At 42.5% G+C, this 16,889-nt stretch overlaps 1 protein-coding gene across 1 annotated transcript in view; it reads left to right on the forward strand.

Annotated features, from left to right (window-relative positions):
- cacna1ba (calcium channel, voltage-dependent, N type, alpha 1B subunit, a) overlaps positions 1-16,889 on the forward strand; it is a gene marked incomplete at its 5' end in the record, with an annotated part of 79,257 nt that overhangs the window by 47,619 nt on the left and 14,749 nt on the right. Inside the window, 13 exons of the mRNA XM_087171636.1 lie at positions 875-1,039; positions 2,069-2,179; positions 2,256-2,339; positions 4,783-4,899; positions 5,126-5,191; positions 5,300-5,391; positions 6,479-6,629; positions 7,907-8,034; positions 8,246-8,342; positions 12,081-12,186; positions 13,669-13,776; positions 15,764-15,873; positions 16,463-16,644. Coding sequence (XP_087027762.1) covers positions 875-1,039; positions 2,069-2,179; positions 2,256-2,339; positions 4,783-4,899; positions 5,126-5,191; positions 5,300-5,391; positions 6,479-6,629; positions 7,907-8,034; positions 8,246-8,342; positions 12,081-12,186; positions 13,669-13,776; positions 15,764-15,873; positions 16,463-16,644 — 1,517 coding nt within the window. The remainder of the gene's footprint in view (positions 1-874; positions 1,040-2,068; positions 2,180-2,255; positions 2,340-4,782; positions 4,900-5,125; positions 5,192-5,299; positions 5,392-6,478; positions 6,630-7,906; positions 8,035-8,245; positions 8,343-12,080; positions 12,187-13,668; positions 13,777-15,763; positions 15,874-16,462; positions 16,645-16,889) is intronic.

A 16,889-nucleotide genomic window follows, 5' to 3' on the forward strand; every position in this document is an offset into this window, starting at 1 on the left:
AGTGCTGAGCCGCTCTGGTTTCCTGCCTGCTCGGGAACTGCAGGGAAGAGGAGGAGCACTTCCAATACACTGAACCTCGCCTCCATTACAGCAAATAAACTACTTTGATTCCATGTATCATTATTACTGAAGGAGGCAGAGGAATAACACAACGAGCAGAGAGAGCAGGAGAGAGAGAGGGAGAGAGAGACACCCTCGGTAACGAGGCTTCATACTAACGAACTATGACCAACTCTACGTATCAAACAGAGGGAGTTAGACATAAAGACCTGCCTATAATAAAAGTCTGTGACGTTCTGGAGTGGAAGTAAATAAAGACTTTTGTGAATCCAGACGGAGGCTGTGCTCTGTGTGAGAGACTGAATAACAAAGACAGTCCGTCTCAGGTTCACTTGGTGGAGAATGTGACTTTTGGGTTTAGTCCTTGTCACAGCATCCCGGGTTCGAGTCCGGCCTGTGGCCCATTGCTGCGTGGCATCCTCTCTCTCTCTCTCTCTCTCTCTCTCTCTCTCTCTCGCTCTTCTATGACTGTAATAAAGGCAAAAGCCTGGAACAATAATTTGAACAGTTGTTCAGTACGTGACTTTTTGGCTTTTGGGACTAAAGAAATCTGTGTGTGTTGGTTAAACCAGTTCAGTGTGGGGTGTTTAAGTCTTTTTCTGGCTTGTAAACTTTCAATGTTTCTAAACTACAATTAGTGCCTGGGACCGAAATGTATCTTGGCTAACTGTTTATCAGTCATGTATCTTGTGGATGCCAGCTGCTCACATCAGTGCCGATTTTGAATGATCGGCAGCAGTGTATCAGAGGTTTGGGAGCAGTTCCTTTCAAACAGTGAAGACACTGAAGCAGAGGTGTGTTTTCTTTGTTTCAGAGGGCTTGCATTGACTTTGCAATTAATGCCAAACCTTTGACACGCTACATGCCCAAGAACACGCAGTCCTTCCAGTACAGGATGTGGAAGTTTGTGGTCTCAGCTCCATTTGAATACTCCATCATGATCATGATCGCTCTCAACACTGTGGTACTCATGATGAAGGTAATAACTTTTGACTTTTGCAGATTTGATGTAGTTGGTCAAGCTCTGTCAGATGTTTTATAATGTCAGTCCTGGAAATGATCATCTCAGGAAAAGAACAGTTTGACATTTTGAGACATATTCCCTCTCTCCATGAGATCTAACCAGATGTTCAGACTGAAAACTGAAGCTACAGCAAGCAGCTGTTTAGCTTGGCATAGCATAAAGACTAAAAAAAAGAGGGAAACAACCACTTTTTGTTTCTCAGAAGGTAAAAAAAATCAGCAGGTTATATGTAATTTATTAAATCTGTGCAAAACCACAAATTGTAAAAACAGTGTGTGGTTTTATGGCTGGTGATGTTGGTCAAGCTAAGCTAGGCTAACCAGCTGTTTGCTGTAGCATCATATTAACAGACAGTGTGACTGAGAGTGCATCTTCTCTTGTATTCTCAGCAGGAAAGAGAGTAAAGTGCCTTTTCCACTGGTCGAAACAACCCACTAAGACCTGCTAAAATCTGTTTTCTGTCTCTGATTGGCATTGATGTGAACCACATTTTCTGCCCTAACGTCTTTCAGAGCACAAACACTATAAACACACCTGTCACCTGTCCAGCACGGTGCTGTTAAACCAGAAACACAGCGGCTTCCTCTGAGAGTGAGCTGCAGAACATGCAAGCACCAATCGAGGCTTCTCACACGGAGGCTCTTTTACAGGAGCAACAACCAGGAGATGAGATGTGACGGATCTGTCTATCAGTTTCACTCTCCTCACTGTGTCTGTGTGTGTGCTCTGTAAGAGCATGTGATGACATCACTCCTTGCAGTTGTGTGTCCTCAGTCCGATCAGAAAGACAAATTGGATTGACAGTGGAAAAGGAGTCAATCGACTTTTATTAGCGGGTTTACATGCGTTTAAATAACCTGCTTATAACTGATGATTTTGGTGTAAAAAACGTATCAGTGCATTTCCCAAAATGGCGAACTGGTCCTTTAGCAGTGTTACACCTACAAGCCAGCAGGGAAAACACCACTCACCCCTGTCTTTCAGTTCCATGGAGCTCCAGACTTCTATGAAGCAATGCTGAAGAACCTCAACATCGTCTTCACCACTCTCTTCTCTCTGGAGTGCATCCTCAAGATCATTGCGTTTGGTCCACTGGTGAGTAACAGTTACGGAGCAAATCTCAACGTCCTGAATGATAAATAACAACTAATGATTTCCTGCTGTTTCTCAGAACTACCTGAAGGACGCCTGGAATGTGTTTGACTTTGTGACAGTGTTGGGCAGCATCACTGACATCCTGGTGACTGAAATCAATGTAAGAGCACCCACTCCTCACTCCTCACCTCGACAATGCTGAATGCACTGTATCCATACAGCACTGTTGTCATGGTAATGGGCAAGGTCAGGGACAGTCTGTACAGCAAGCTTTTAGCAAACAAGTTAACTGTCCATATCAGAAAAGACAATCACATGGCAGAGGTCCAGGGAGCCTGATGGCTCTGGACGGAGAGAGAGGGAGGGATTGCGAGTCTTTTATTAATTGAAGGATTGATCATGGAGGACTGATACAGGAGCTGAGGATGACGACTACCTCAGAGAGTAATCTTTAGTACTCTGCTGTGTTTTCTGTGTTTGACAGTTTCTTTACCTGTATATATGTGTACATTGTGAAGCAGCCTCTGACTGTTATCATGTGTGTATTTTGTGTATTTTATCAGTTTCTGTTGTGCAATATGACTGTTCCTGTTCTCTCATTTCTCCCTCTTCCCTTCTGCTGTCCTTACTTCGCCACTCTCCCTCTCACTCTGTCTCTCTCTCTCTCTGTCTTTCTGTCATTGTCTCTCTCTCTCTTCATCTTGTTGATTGTCGTCATTGGTGTTGCCATGCCCTGGTTCCAAACATCACTAGACTACGGTGAGTGACATTCTGTTGCCGTTCTCTGCTCTTAGCTTATAAAATGTTACTCTTGCTATTTAGTATTGCACTTCTACAAAGCTGTGGAGCTTATGAGAGAGGCATTAAATGATCTGACTGGTGTCCTGACTTTAGTCCGTTTCATCTTGTTACATACAGTAAATCTGATGCTACATGTTGGTCTCATGTCTGAAGTCACAATGACAATCTGTCCTGTAACATTTCTGTAACACATACAACATGGAACAAGTCTGAACTGAATGTCATCACATGACCACGACAGAGTATTAGGGCCGCATTGAGGAAGAAAAAGAAATCTGAAATGATAAGAATAAAGTCATAATATTACAATAATTAAAAATGTAAAGTTTTGAGAAAATTTTTTTTTTTTTAGGAATATTACAATCAACCAATCAAACGGGTGAAAGGACAGTCAGTGGCAGCCTGAACTGCTTCTGGCAGCTGCTGTTTGTCTGTCTAACAATAGAATAGACTCAGTTTCTTCACAATCTTTTCAATGTGCTGATGATGATGATGATGATGATGATGATGATGATGATGAGCCAAAAGACGAAGTATCTCCTTGTTAGTGAAACCTCTGCTGCAGTATAACTTCACAGGATGCTGCATGTTCCTCATTTTAAAGCTTCTGATGTTTCCCCTCTAAAACAACACGGAACCTAAAATGACAACTTGATTCTCATTATATTGTGACTTTTTCTTGTAACATTGTGTCTTTATTCTCGAAATTTCCGATTTTTTTTCCCTCAATGTGGCCCTTTTACCCCGTCATGCATTACAGTCAAACTGTAGATCAGTTTTAATTGGTTTGACACAAAATGAATTCAATCACCACATCTTTCACAATTCATGAACTGTGTATTTACAGTCCCTTTTGCACGTTTGTGTATGGTTAGAGGAGCAGCAGATTTACTTTCTGTGTACCGCAGTTCCAGTGGGTGATAATCATGCACTGTGTACACTGTTTCAGATTAAAGGACAGTTTCACATTTTTTAATATAGAATTAGACAATATTTCCTACAGTGGAGGGAGCGTAACAGCACACAGAACTCTGGATAAGCCCAACTTAATTTGTCAAATTCACATTGCTGGAACGTTATATGAGCTTCAGCTGTAGTTTATATTAGAGTACATTTTTACGTAGAATGGGGAATGAGGATTTTGTTCCCCATCGCTTATATTGAAATTGCATTCAGAACAGATTTGCAGACAGAAAGTCATTCAATGTGCATATGTTGTGAGAAAAAAAACTGCGTATGCACCCCGACATTTTAGCTGCCGATACATGTGCATCAGTTTGGGATAACAGCAGTGTACTTTATCACATTCACACACATGAGATATGATCCAGATTTTTATCAGCTGCAGGAAACATGTTGACCTTTAACCTCTCAGAGTATGTGGTTGATCAGCCCTGATCTAGAACAAAGACTCAGCATTGGTAATGCCTCCTTTACGCCTCGCAGTCCTGGTGTATAAATATACCACTGAATTTACAAATACTGAAACAAACTTGAAATTAATTCAATAACTTATTAATAACATCGATAAATAAATGAAATTTGAGCATAAATAAAAGACTAAAACGTCAACATTTAGATTTTTTTTTGTTATTGATGTCACCACGTTAAGCTTGGGTTGGGTGATTAAATCTTTAATGCGTCTTCAGTGTGTTCATTGCTGGGCCTTGTATGTTTTTGTTCAGAGCTTGTTAAAGGATCATTTGTAACCAGCTAAAGTGACTTTAAGCAATTAAAGTCTAACGAGGGTGTGGTCATCAGTGAGTGATAAGGGTGTGTGATGTCCCATCTGTGTCTCACAGGACAGGCTGCTGAACCTGAGCTTCTTAAGGCTGTTCAGAGCAGCTCGCCTCATCAAGCTGCTGAGGCAGGGCTACACCATCCGCATCCTGCTGTGGACCTTCGTCCAGTCCTTCAAGGTGCTCACACACGTTATCACACGCTCACTGATGTGCACGCACACACACTGCATGTACAGTATATTAGCATCCACATCCATGTGCACACAGAGGAGCTTACTTTCACAAACTCACACAGCCACATACAGTATCTCCCTGCACACACAAACTCAAACATCCTGCCTGGAATAATTCAGAGTACATATTAATAATTAAGTGTGTTTTGGTTTCCTCTTGTTCCCTTTAGGCCCTGCCTTATGTTTGCCTGCTGATTGCGATGCTGTTCTTCATTTATGCCATCATTGGGATGCAGGTGCGTGATGCCATGATGTTCAACACAGGGGTTCAATATTAAAATGTTGTGGCCTAAATGTGAAAAGAAAATCCATTCCCCTCACTGTGTCTGTGGTCTGTGCGGTAGGTGTTTGGCAACATAGAGCTGAATGAGGACACAGCTATCAATCACCACAACAACTTCCGCACATTCCTCCAGGCTCTCATGCTGCTGTTCAGGTACAAGAAACCTTATTATTTATGTGTGTGTATATATAATATATATGTGTGTGTGTGTGTGTGTGTATACAGTATATATATACATATCTCATGAGCACATTATTAATCAAAGAGTTTTTATTGGTAAGTCATACAGAATGTAATAATCACTGATACAGGTGGACAAAGACAATGTGTCCTCTCCCCCTTTGATCTGCTCCAACAGAGAGTAATAATAAAAAACAAATAACAATTTATAACATGGGGTCAGTTTTACAGAACTGCAGTATCTGTTGCATCCATTTTCCCTACAAGTAAAAAGCATGGAATTTCTGAGCACACCCTCTTGAAGTATAGTGAATTTTCTCCAATGTCAAATGGTGCATAAGGTCTTTATATTATATAACCATTTACAAATAAAGGTTGTTATTATTATTATTATTATTTAATCTGTAGACCAAAAGCTAGAGGAAATGTATCCTTGCATTTAAGCAGTATGAGTCATCTAGCTAAAAGAGCAGCTGAAGCTATCATATTTTTTGCCCGCTGACTAAGATGTGCATCTTGTGGAGGTGCTCCAAACACTGCAGTAACAGCAAAAGGTTGTGTTGGTACCTCCAAAACATCTGAGAAGCTTTTAAATATCCACTGCCAGAAACTATTTTTAGTTTTGGACAGAACCAAAACATATGTGAAAGGGTGGCTGGTGTTTCCCTGCATCATTCAAACACAGGGTTGACGCGGCATGAATTTAGCATCTTGGCTTCAGACCAGCGAAGACGATTCAAGACCTTAAACTGGATGATTCTATGTTGTGAGCGGAAGAAGAATGTATCCTTTCTAAAGCTTTCTTCCAAACTTCATCAGGAAAACTATCTCTAAATCTTCGTCCCACTGATTCCTTAGCAAATTCAAGGGTTCCAATTTATATTAATTTGATAATGAGTAAATTATCCCAATGGACTCATGAGCATATTAGATCACTTGAATAATAAATACAGACTGTTTTCCAGAAACAAGGTTATCCCTTGGACTCCCAGATGGGACAGCCCTGAACTGCTGCCAGTCCTTTATGTTTCCTCTGTGTTTCTCTGTCTCTGTGTGTCAGGAGTGCAACAGGTGAGGCCTGGCACGAGATCATGTTGTCATGTTTGAGCCACCGAGCCTGTGATGAGCGCTCAGGGACCCATGGGAAAGAGTGTGGCAGCGATTTTGCCTACTTCTACTTTGTGTCCTTTATCTTCCTCTGCTCCTTCCTGGTCAGTACTGACACACCTCCACTCTAACTGCTAACCTGTGATTTATTCTGTCAGGTAACCAGGATTGTAAATAAATATAAAAGTTGTAGTTTTTATATTCCATGAACCACAGTGGCTCTTCTTATTAAGTTCATGTTTTGCAAACATGCATTTGAAATAAAATGCTTTTTTACACACCTCACTTCCTGGACAGGTGAGCTTTGCCACAGTGAGTTGCAAAACATACACAATGATCAATGATCACAGGTGGTCAGCTCTAAGTATGTCTGTTCACACCTGGATTTAAAATGTGACCCAACATGTGTCTTGTGATTGGATCTCACTTCCCCGTTTTATATGCAAATAAACATGTATGCATCTTTGTTTTTAGCCAAAGAGGCGAACAGAGAGAGAGAGAGAGAGAGAGAGGAGAGAGAGAGAGAGAGAGAGAGAGAGGGTGGGGCATGAGTTAATCAATGCTCTGCTCACAGCTCTAACAATGAAATCAGGTTTTATCCATCTGAAACAGTAAAAGGGATTTTGGGGTTGACTGTGTTGGGACTCTGACAGAGGACGTCAGTGGAGGAGGCGGTCCTTCAATGTGGTCCAGGACACATTTGTGTTCACACTGCTAAAAGAATGTGGCCACATGTGGTCCAGACCACCTCTGAATGTGGTCTGAGAGATCGGATCTCAAATGCCTCAATGTGTCTCGTGTACGTTCCCACCTGGACTTAGAGCTGTCCACTTGTGATTGGATCACCTGAGACGGATGTTAATGCGAGGTCTGAACAGGACCATAGTGACTATAATGATCTACTGTAGCTAGCCAGCTAACCACTAGTAAGCTAGCCAGCCAGGAACATAACATAAACATAAATAACACAACATAAATGCTCGAATATAGCTCTTCAAGCTAGTTAGCTCACTTAGCCGGCTTGGAGAGTTAGCTGGCATACTAAAGCTTCACTGCTAGTTTATTTGTAACATTAACATGAACTTTTCTTTCAAACTATGGCGCTCCATCAGAGCAGGGTTAAATAAAAGTGGATGGTTCCTTAGCTGTGGACATTCAGGATCTCTGTTCCCTCAGTGGTCAGCACTGTCAACATGTGATTGGTCAACTGTACAACTTAGCACGTCAAAGTTCACCAAAGTTGAACTTAACACTGAAGGTGTGTGAGGATTTCAGCTCATCATGCCAGTTCCACTGAGATGAATTTGTTTCCCTCCAAGATTTCAAAATGGCGGTGCAACCAGGCCAGAACACAGAACTCAACCTAATGTCTGTGTTCCAGATGCTGAACCTATTTGTGGCTGTCATCATGGATAACTTTGAGTACCTAACCAGAGACTCCTCCATCCTGGGACCCCATCACCTTGATGAGTTCATCCGGGTCTGGGCCGAGTACGACCCGGCTGCGTGGTATGTTCAAACCTCCCCCTGAGCCCCAGAGAATATCATACAAAGTAAAGTGGAAAGACTAGACGCCCTAACCTTACTGCTCTCTTCCCTGGCCTCATACACAGGCCTCATGCCTGTACCTTGTTGTATGCAGTGAGCCCACTGATGATCATTGTTTTATTTGAAGCTGTCCTGAACGATTGTTTATTTATGTGCTTGTTCTTTTCCACAGTGGACGGATTTCCTATAAGGATATGTACAATTTGTTACGCGTTATCTCACCCCCCCTTGGCTTAGGGAAGAACTGCCCTAATAGGGTAGCATACAAGGTTTGCAAATACCAGACATTTCCGTCACTAGGGTGCTTTGTGTACCTCTATACCAAGAAACTTTGAACTGAATGGCTGTGCACCAATGAAATCGCCTTTAGTCTAGCACCTGCCCCTCCAAACTGACTGGCTTTGGTTGATGATGCCGGAGTGGAAACAAAGCTTTCAAAGCCACGGCACTGTCTCAACATGCCGCTTGCCATGCCTACTTTCTCTTGTCTGTAATTTTAAGATGGCCGACACATTTTACTTCCCATTTCTATCAGATTCAAAAGTTCTTGAAAATTCTTGAAAGGAAAAGTCTTGAAAAGTCTTCAAGACTTTGAAATAAAAAGCACCCTCTGTGATGACTACATTCAGATCTTTAAAACAGCTGAAGCAGATTAAACTCCTTATGAAGAATATGATTTGATCTTTTAATGACGATGTTTGCTGGAGGAAAGTCAGGCTATGAGGCATTGAAACCTTTGTCTCTGTGAACCCTGGTTGAAGTACCAGTGGGATGTTTGCAAGCATGCAGAGGCAGACATCCCCGTTACAATGCTGTCATTTCTCTTCCCTCCCATCAGCATCCTGTGTCTTGGGTCAGCCCATCCTCCTCTCTTCTCTCCCCTCCTCCCCTCCCCCACCAGACTCACTCTTTACCATCCCATGTTTCCTCTCAGGGATCCTAAACTCCACAGCGATGCATCCCAGCGCCCCGCTACAGTGGCCGAGGATGTCATCCACTCTACATTTCACTTTAGGAAATCTATTAACAACAGATTTCTGTTTTTCCTTTCCATTATTGTTTCCCTCTTGTTTTTTGTTTTTTTCCCTTCGTTCCTCTCCTCCTTCTCAAACTCCCCATCCTTCTCTGTTTGGGTTTTGTTTCTTTTTGATTTCCTTCCCTGTGAAGTGGCCGTATCAAGTACCTCGATATGTATCAGATGCTGCTCCACATGTCCCCACCCTTAGGTTTGGGAAAGAAATGTCCGCCAAGAGTCTCCTACAAGGTAGACCCTGTTCCTCCTCTACCTTCTTCCCTGTGCTCGACAACCTTTTCTTCCACTGGCGTGAACTCAAGCCAGTGTCTGTGCTCTGCAATGTTCCCCCGTTTCTTCACTTTGTTTTTGCTAGCGCTCTGATATTTTTGGTGTAAGCCCCTCCCTCATCTTTACTGTCTTTACTGTTTCTTTGAGCATAGCTTCTTGTGTGGGCTACTACCCATCACTAATGATAATGACAGAGCTTAACTAAACAGACTTGTTAATTATTAACATGTTAATTAAGATATATTATGTTTATGGAGGAAACTTGCTCCTATGTCACTATTTCCTTTGAATGGTTCACCCTGGTTGGGGTTTTATTTTGTGGAGCAGTGTGGAGTGCGTGTGTGTGTGTGTGTGTGTGTGTGTGTGTCTGTGTGTATGTGTGTGTGTGTGAGCAGGTGGGTGTGTGTAGCTTCTGTTGCTTTTCTGTGGAGGGCATTTTTTCTATGCATTGCTTTTCACTTTGTGGTTCTGTCTTTGCTTCCCTTTTCCCTCTCATTCTGTCTCGCAGTCATCTCAGTCTGTCCACTGTTGGAAATATTTGTGTGTGTGTGTGTGTGTGTGTGTGTGTGTGTGTATGAGTGTGTGTGTTTGTGTGTGTCTGTATTTTTCTGTGTTAGAATGTTTACTGCTGCACAGCATTAACAAAAATATGTCACTGTGATTGTTATTTTATTGATTTGTTTTTTACTGATATTGATTAAGATAAACAAGACATAGATTCAATTTCTACCTGATATTGATATGTGATTGGTATCTGAATATTCTGTCTGAATCAGGAAAACTGAGCACAGTTTGAGAACGTATCATGTTGTGCTGTGGTCAGATCTAACAGTTGGGCTAGCAAGCTTCCGTACTCGCACCTATAAGCCTAGTTAGCAAGGCTATATATAGATGTCTTCCATGCATGTATAATGTATTAACCAGTTTCATTAAAATTAAAGCTCACTGGGCGCATGTGCCAGAAATGTTTTCCAGGCTTCCTCTGGCTTCCTTTTCTGTCATGAGCTCTGACTTCCTAATAATCCACATCTTCATACAACACCAGGGGCCAGATGCATAAATGATGTGGACACACAAAAACCATGCGTACACCATTTCTTGCACAATTTCTCAATGAGTGAGATTTATAAAGCAAAACCATGTGTACGCACGGCTTTATAATTCTCATGTAAAGAATGTGTATGTATATTTCTGGATTTGTGTGTGCACATAGTTTTAGTCATGAATCTACAGAGTTTTATGCATCTGGCCCCAGTTGTAAATTCAAAGGCCCCTGATCAGACGTCATTATCAGATAACAAATCCAGATGTGGATTGCATGTTGATACCAGGTTGAGGTTGTATGAAGTCAATGTGAAAACAATGTATCAATTAACATGTAAAAATGTAAACAAATGAGGCCTGGTTAAGATTTACTACGCAGCATATACGATGTCATTATTTTTAGACAGCTGCTGGTCTTTTAATTTTCCAGCTGCTGATGTCACTGTCTCTAATCGGTTGTGCAGCCTGTGGTTGTGTGTGTACGTATGTTTGGGTCTGACAGCTTTGTGGGAACCCCATAAGTTTAAATGGCTATTTTAGGGTTTGGGCACAGTGGCTGTGTTGCGTATGTGTGGCGGTCGCAGATTGTCCCATGTTAACAGGTTAAGGTGGACACACAGGTTCTGGATCACGTGGACGTGCAGTCAATGTGAACACACAAACACACGCGTGCCAGCTGCAGCAGTTCAGCGACACAGCCGCCACACACATGCAACATAGGCAGTGTGTTCTCAGCATAAGGCTTGGTAGAATGAGGCCAGGGTCAGGGTGAGCTGTGTGGTCAGGGTTAGGGTTAGGCTTTCAGTTCTGATGGGTAAGGTTAGGGTCAGGGGGCTGGGAAATGCATTATATCAATGGTGGGTACCCATGAATATAGTAAGACAAGAAGGTTGTGTGTGTGTGTGTGTGTGTGTGTGTGTGTGTCTTTGTGTGTGTGTGTGTGTGTGTGTGTGTGTGTGTGTGTGTGTACTTGCTTGTCCCTGAGCTCTCCATCCACGTCTCATTCTGACTCTGGTCTTTCTTACTCTCTGCACTGCCACTGAGAGCACATGTATATGAATGCTTTTTGTGTTCAGGGGAGCTCAACTCTTTCAGCAACACATCATTCTATATCTGTAGCATCTAGTGGTGCCATTAGTCCTATGTGAACCAAATCTTCCTGCTAAGGCTGCCCAAGCTTGGTGGAATGGACACTTTGTATTGCTAGCTGCCACTACACATGTAGAGTATACACAACCTCCTCAACTCCAAGTTGACAACCACAGAGTCGAGCTCCTGCGACTGCCGAGGCACCTCCATGGTTATGCGTTTACATGCCTTCTCTCACCTTCTTTTCGGTCAATGTCAGTCTTGCACCAGTGCACTTTGACTTGCAGCATAGTGCATACTGTAGCCAATAGCAGTGAATGTGAATGTCTAGTTTGTCTCCTCTGTACGTACCTGTAGAGAAAGCTTTTTGTGTGCTGACCTGAGTCACAGTAACATTTTATCAACGTGGCCAAATGTAAAACATGAAACCAAAGTTAGAATGAATTCATGCCGGCTGTTTGATCACAGCAGCACACAGATTGATTTCTCTGTGTGAATTTTATGTTCTGATTGGTTTGTTATCACTTCCTGATCTAACGTGTATCTGTCACCACCCGTCTCCTCTCCTCAGCGTCTGGTCAAAATGAACATGCCCATCGCTGACGACAACACCGTCCACTTCACGTCCACCCTGATGGCCCTGATTCGCACCGCCCTGGAGATCAAACTGGCCTCGGGTCAGAGAAACACAACACGCACCATTACAATAGAAGATAATAAAAAAAACAGTAGAATGGACTCATGACTCACTCTCAAGAATTGAATTGAGTTGAATTGAATCAAAGGCTATACTTTAATTTTAGCTTAGTTTTTTAGTTTATTTATTTATTTAATAGGTACGATGCCTTTTAACATAGTTCCAATACAAAGAGTTTATTGCTTTTGCAAATTTTCTCTCAACTCTTGTCCCTAGTTGAGCTTTTACATAGGCTGATGAATCACAAGGAAAAACTATATATCTGCTTACAGTGACACCTAAAGTTGAACGTCAGAAATGAAGCTCAGAGCCAAGTCAACACAGATCCATTAATCTTCTTTAAACCAACAATGATCCACAAACTGTTTAATATGTCCATGATTATAAATGAACATTTCAGGCAGACTGACTCATCAAGCAGCAGAAAGTCTGACATTAGCTTTAACTGTTTAATCTGCTTCACATGTTCATAACAGTTTGTTCATCATCAGATGAAAGAGAATACTCAGTAAGAAACTTACTGATAATTAATGCACTTATTTACAATATATCTTCAGTCTGACCTTAATAATTACAATCTATTCCCATTCTTTTTTGTCATGTGATCATGTTGTTTACATTTCACCTTGTTGAATATAACTTTATGATGTCACTATAACTGAATTTACCTGCAGGCATCAGTGTTCCTTCTCATATCATATTAACACATTATTCATGGTTGTGACGATGTTTTTTATAATTAGCAACGCCGCCTCTTTCACATGAACGTGTTTGTACCTGGACAGGTAAACCCAGAGATAACTGAACCAGACAGTGTTACAGTTAAACCAGATAAGTGAAAGTTATCCTGGGTATGCTGAACCTGTTTCTTAGTACAGACCTCTGGTTTAGACCATTCTTTTTATAATATTATTTGTGAGACCCAATAATTCAGTCCATGTCTTGCACCTGGTGACTGGTCTGCTCAATGGTGAGAAATTGTATGTGGTCTAATGCCCTACCTCTGAACTAAACTAGATAAGTATGATGTGCATATGATGCAGGTTGACTATATAGTGGGTCACTAATTTAACTACTTTATCAAATAATGCCAATTTTTGCAAAGCACTTAAGATGTTTCCAAATAACTGATGAGTTAAAAGAAATGACAGATGACACATGTCTACATTCATCACCTCACTGCAGCAGCCAGTCCCAACCACAGTGACGGTGTGTTTGCCTTTGTGCTGTGTTGGGCTCTATCAGTGTTTTTTATTCAGGATTTCTCTTTGTGCCTCGACTCCTTCACAACACTTTCTTGCTTTGTGTCATAAATCTAGATTGAACTATTTGGAAGATGTTTCTCTCCCATTCTTTTAAACTCTGTCCTGTGTGTTGTGCTGTGACCAGCAGGTGATGTACAGTATGTCTTTTAATAAAGAAGGTAAAAAAAATCTGTTTATTTTTCTCTGTGGATTTCTAGGTATGGTAGCTCAGCGATTGTCTGATGCTGAGTTAAAGAAGGAGTTGTCCACAGTGTGGCCCAACCTCTCACAGAAGACCATGGACCTGCTGGTGACACCGCATAAACGTAAGCATGTCACCATCGTCCGCATTTTGAACACCAGCTGTTACACAGTCACCTGAACAGCTCAACCTACTAAAGACAAGTTCTTTATAACGTATGTCATTAATTACCCTGGGTGTCTCAGGGTCGTTACTATGGTGACAGTATGTATCAGGTATTTGGCTGCTTTTATGTTAAACAAGGTGCTTTTGATTTGCACCTCTTCACCATCTGTCAGACCCATTGATGGATTGTGAAAAAACGTTTGCATATGCAGTTTTCAAAGGAGAGATGTCGATACAATAGAAAGCTGAATGTGATGGTTCGAGTGATCTTTGGACCCAGATGCAGACACAGGACTCAGTGGGAGTGTTGGCAGGGTATTTATTAGGTAAATAGTTGAATGGGGTTGGTGAGGAGTGGTGAAGGGCGAGGGTGGAGGCAGGCTGAGGAGGTGAGATGATGTCTGGCTGAAGACTGAGGTCTGAGGTGTGGTCTGGAGTTCTGGTCTGGATCAAGAGATCACTGAGGCACAGGGGAAACCAGGTCAGCAAGGAGCACAAGGGAAAAGTAAATACTTGGAGGCATAGAGAGTTTCTACCACTGAAGCAGGCCAGACAATCTGGTGCGGAGTGAAGGGTGAGCTGGAGCACTTGAGCAGGAGGAGATGAGTAGATTGCCGCCAGGTGTGCACACGCACGCACAAACACACACCCACACACACACACACACACACGCACACAAACAAACAGGGGAGGAGGAGATCATAGACTGTAAATAAAGAAGAGCTGTTCAGAGTGAGCTGCTCCACCGTTGCCATCTTGCCAGTACCTGACACCACTGAACCCCCAGCTAATGGGGGGACAAAGAGGAGGGGCACATTTGGAGCTGAGACTACAGTCACCCACCTGTCACTCAAAGTGGCCATGCCCTTAATCCTCCATAACTTGAAGCCACAGGTGTCATGAAGGAGGAAATTAGCTCTAGAGACCAAAACTGTTTTTGTACCAGGCTGTAAACATGTTTATTTCTGCTGTAAAGTTGGACATCGTAACATGGAGTCTGTGGGGACTGACTCACTGTTGGAGCGAGACTCTAGTGGTCATTAGATGTCCATTTTAGTCTTTTGGAAGTCGCAACTTCCAAGTGAAGAACTTCAGTAAGCTTCAGTGCAGTAGGAAACCTTGGTGTAAGTATTAAGTCCTACATCTATTTAATAGGTGCAAGGAGATTGTATAAGGAAGTGCACCAAAAGTGCATAGTAAGTGCTAGGTAGACAGGTTAGGGTTTTAGGAAAGGAGGTGCTCTCGGAAGAGATGAGTCCTCAAGAAATTCTTGAAGATAGAGAGGGACGCCCTGCTCTGATAGCACTCAGTAGCTCATTCCACCATCAGGGAACCACAGACTAGTGAGGTTCAGTAAAAATGACATAAAACAGTCTAAAATTATTAAATTAATGGATAAGAAACATGAGGATGACTTAATATGATAATAGATTTAGACAGAAGTAGATTCAGACCCTGAGTCCTGAGGAAGCTCACCTATAACAATCTGTCTTTAAGTGGAAATTAAAAGAGGCCGAGTAGCTCGCCAGTCTAATCTCCTCTGTGAGGTTGCTCCAAAGAGGGGGGGCCCAAACAGAGAAGACCCGGTCATCTTTAGACTTCATGATATATGTCAATGTGTCCATCCACCTGAGTGCATGCAAAAGAAAAAAAATTCAGGCAGTTGTGAGCTTCGTTTTTGCTGCCACCTTTTGTTGGCACCACCTAACTACACTGTCAGTCCTGTCATGATGCTTGTTTTGTTTTGTTTTGTTCCTTTTTTATTCCCTGCTGTGAATTAATCAAATCACTCACATTAAAAAGTTTGTTTTCTAAAACTAAACCATTAGAGAGACGAGCAGCCAGCAGAGATGAATGGCGGAGGGATGAATGAGTCAGCAGAATCTCCTCTTCTCTCCCTCCTCTCTGCCTTCCTCACATCACTTCTTCTCTCCTCACCTCCTCAGCCAATGAACTGACAGTAGGGAAGGTTTATGCAGCCCTCATGATCTTCGACTACTACAAGCAGATTCGAGCACAGAGGCTGCAGCAGCAGCAGAACTCATCTGGAACCCAGGTACAACATCCACACACACACACACACACACACACACACACACACACACACACACACACACACATTAAAGCACACAAACACTGGATGCAGTAGTGCAAACCTTTATGCATGTTCCCACTTACATTGTGTTTGCACACATTGATACACACTGTATTGACTGCATGAATACACACATGCAAAGATGCTTTTGTATCCACCAGCAATCCAATGGTGGATTACAAAGTTGATCAACTGGCTCCCCAGTTGAATGTAAAAGTAAAAGCACTGATTGGTTTCCTAATGACACAGTTTGTATTAAAGGCACAGTCACAAGCCACAGCCAAAGATGAATCTGCGTTTGGCTGCTGGTTGGTGGTTATTTGCAACCTTGCACATGTAAAGGTGTATGTTTGTTTCCGCATACACACACACTCACACAGATGCACACAGATGTACCACACACAAGCATGACTGCCAGAAATGAATATTTTGGCCCCAGTGTCCACATCTGGGCGGCACAGAGCCGCTGCTGTCACATCTGGGTCCAACAATATTCTGCCTGCTGCCTCTGAATGTCTTCAGCATGTTGCCATCCATCTCTCCTCCACAGCCCAAGGTCGGGGCTCTGTTTAAGCCATTGCCGCCTGTGACTCACGTGCAGGGGAAAGACATGCCTATGATGGTAAACAGTGTGGAGCCTCCCAGCATGCTTCAGCCTCAGCACAAACCCCATGCCAAGTTCCAGCCACAGACCAGACCTAGCTCCAACTCGCTCAACAACGGAGGCACGCTGTAAGTTCAACGCTTCAGGAACTCAAACTTCATGTTCCACATCAAGACTAAAAACTACACTGGGGTCTTTTACATCCACAGTAAAAACCAAGTGTGGCTTCATATAGAACACTTTCAATGAAGGTTACAGCAGGATTAGGTGTAGAAACATCCAGGCTAAAAATGAATATTGAGAAATAAAGACTGAGGTGCTAGATTTACTTTGGGCAGAGACAGTCGAGAAAGGAGTTGATGCCCCCCCCCCC

This window comes from Seriola lalandi, unplaced genomic scaffold (assembly GCF_002814215.2).
Source record: "Seriola lalandi dorsalis isolate HSWRI2012SDOR001 ecotype SW California unplaced genomic scaffold, Sedor1 jcf7180002054883, whole genome shotgun sequence".
Lineage (NCBI taxonomy): Eukaryota > Metazoa > Chordata > Actinopteri > Carangiformes > Carangidae > Seriola > Seriola lalandi.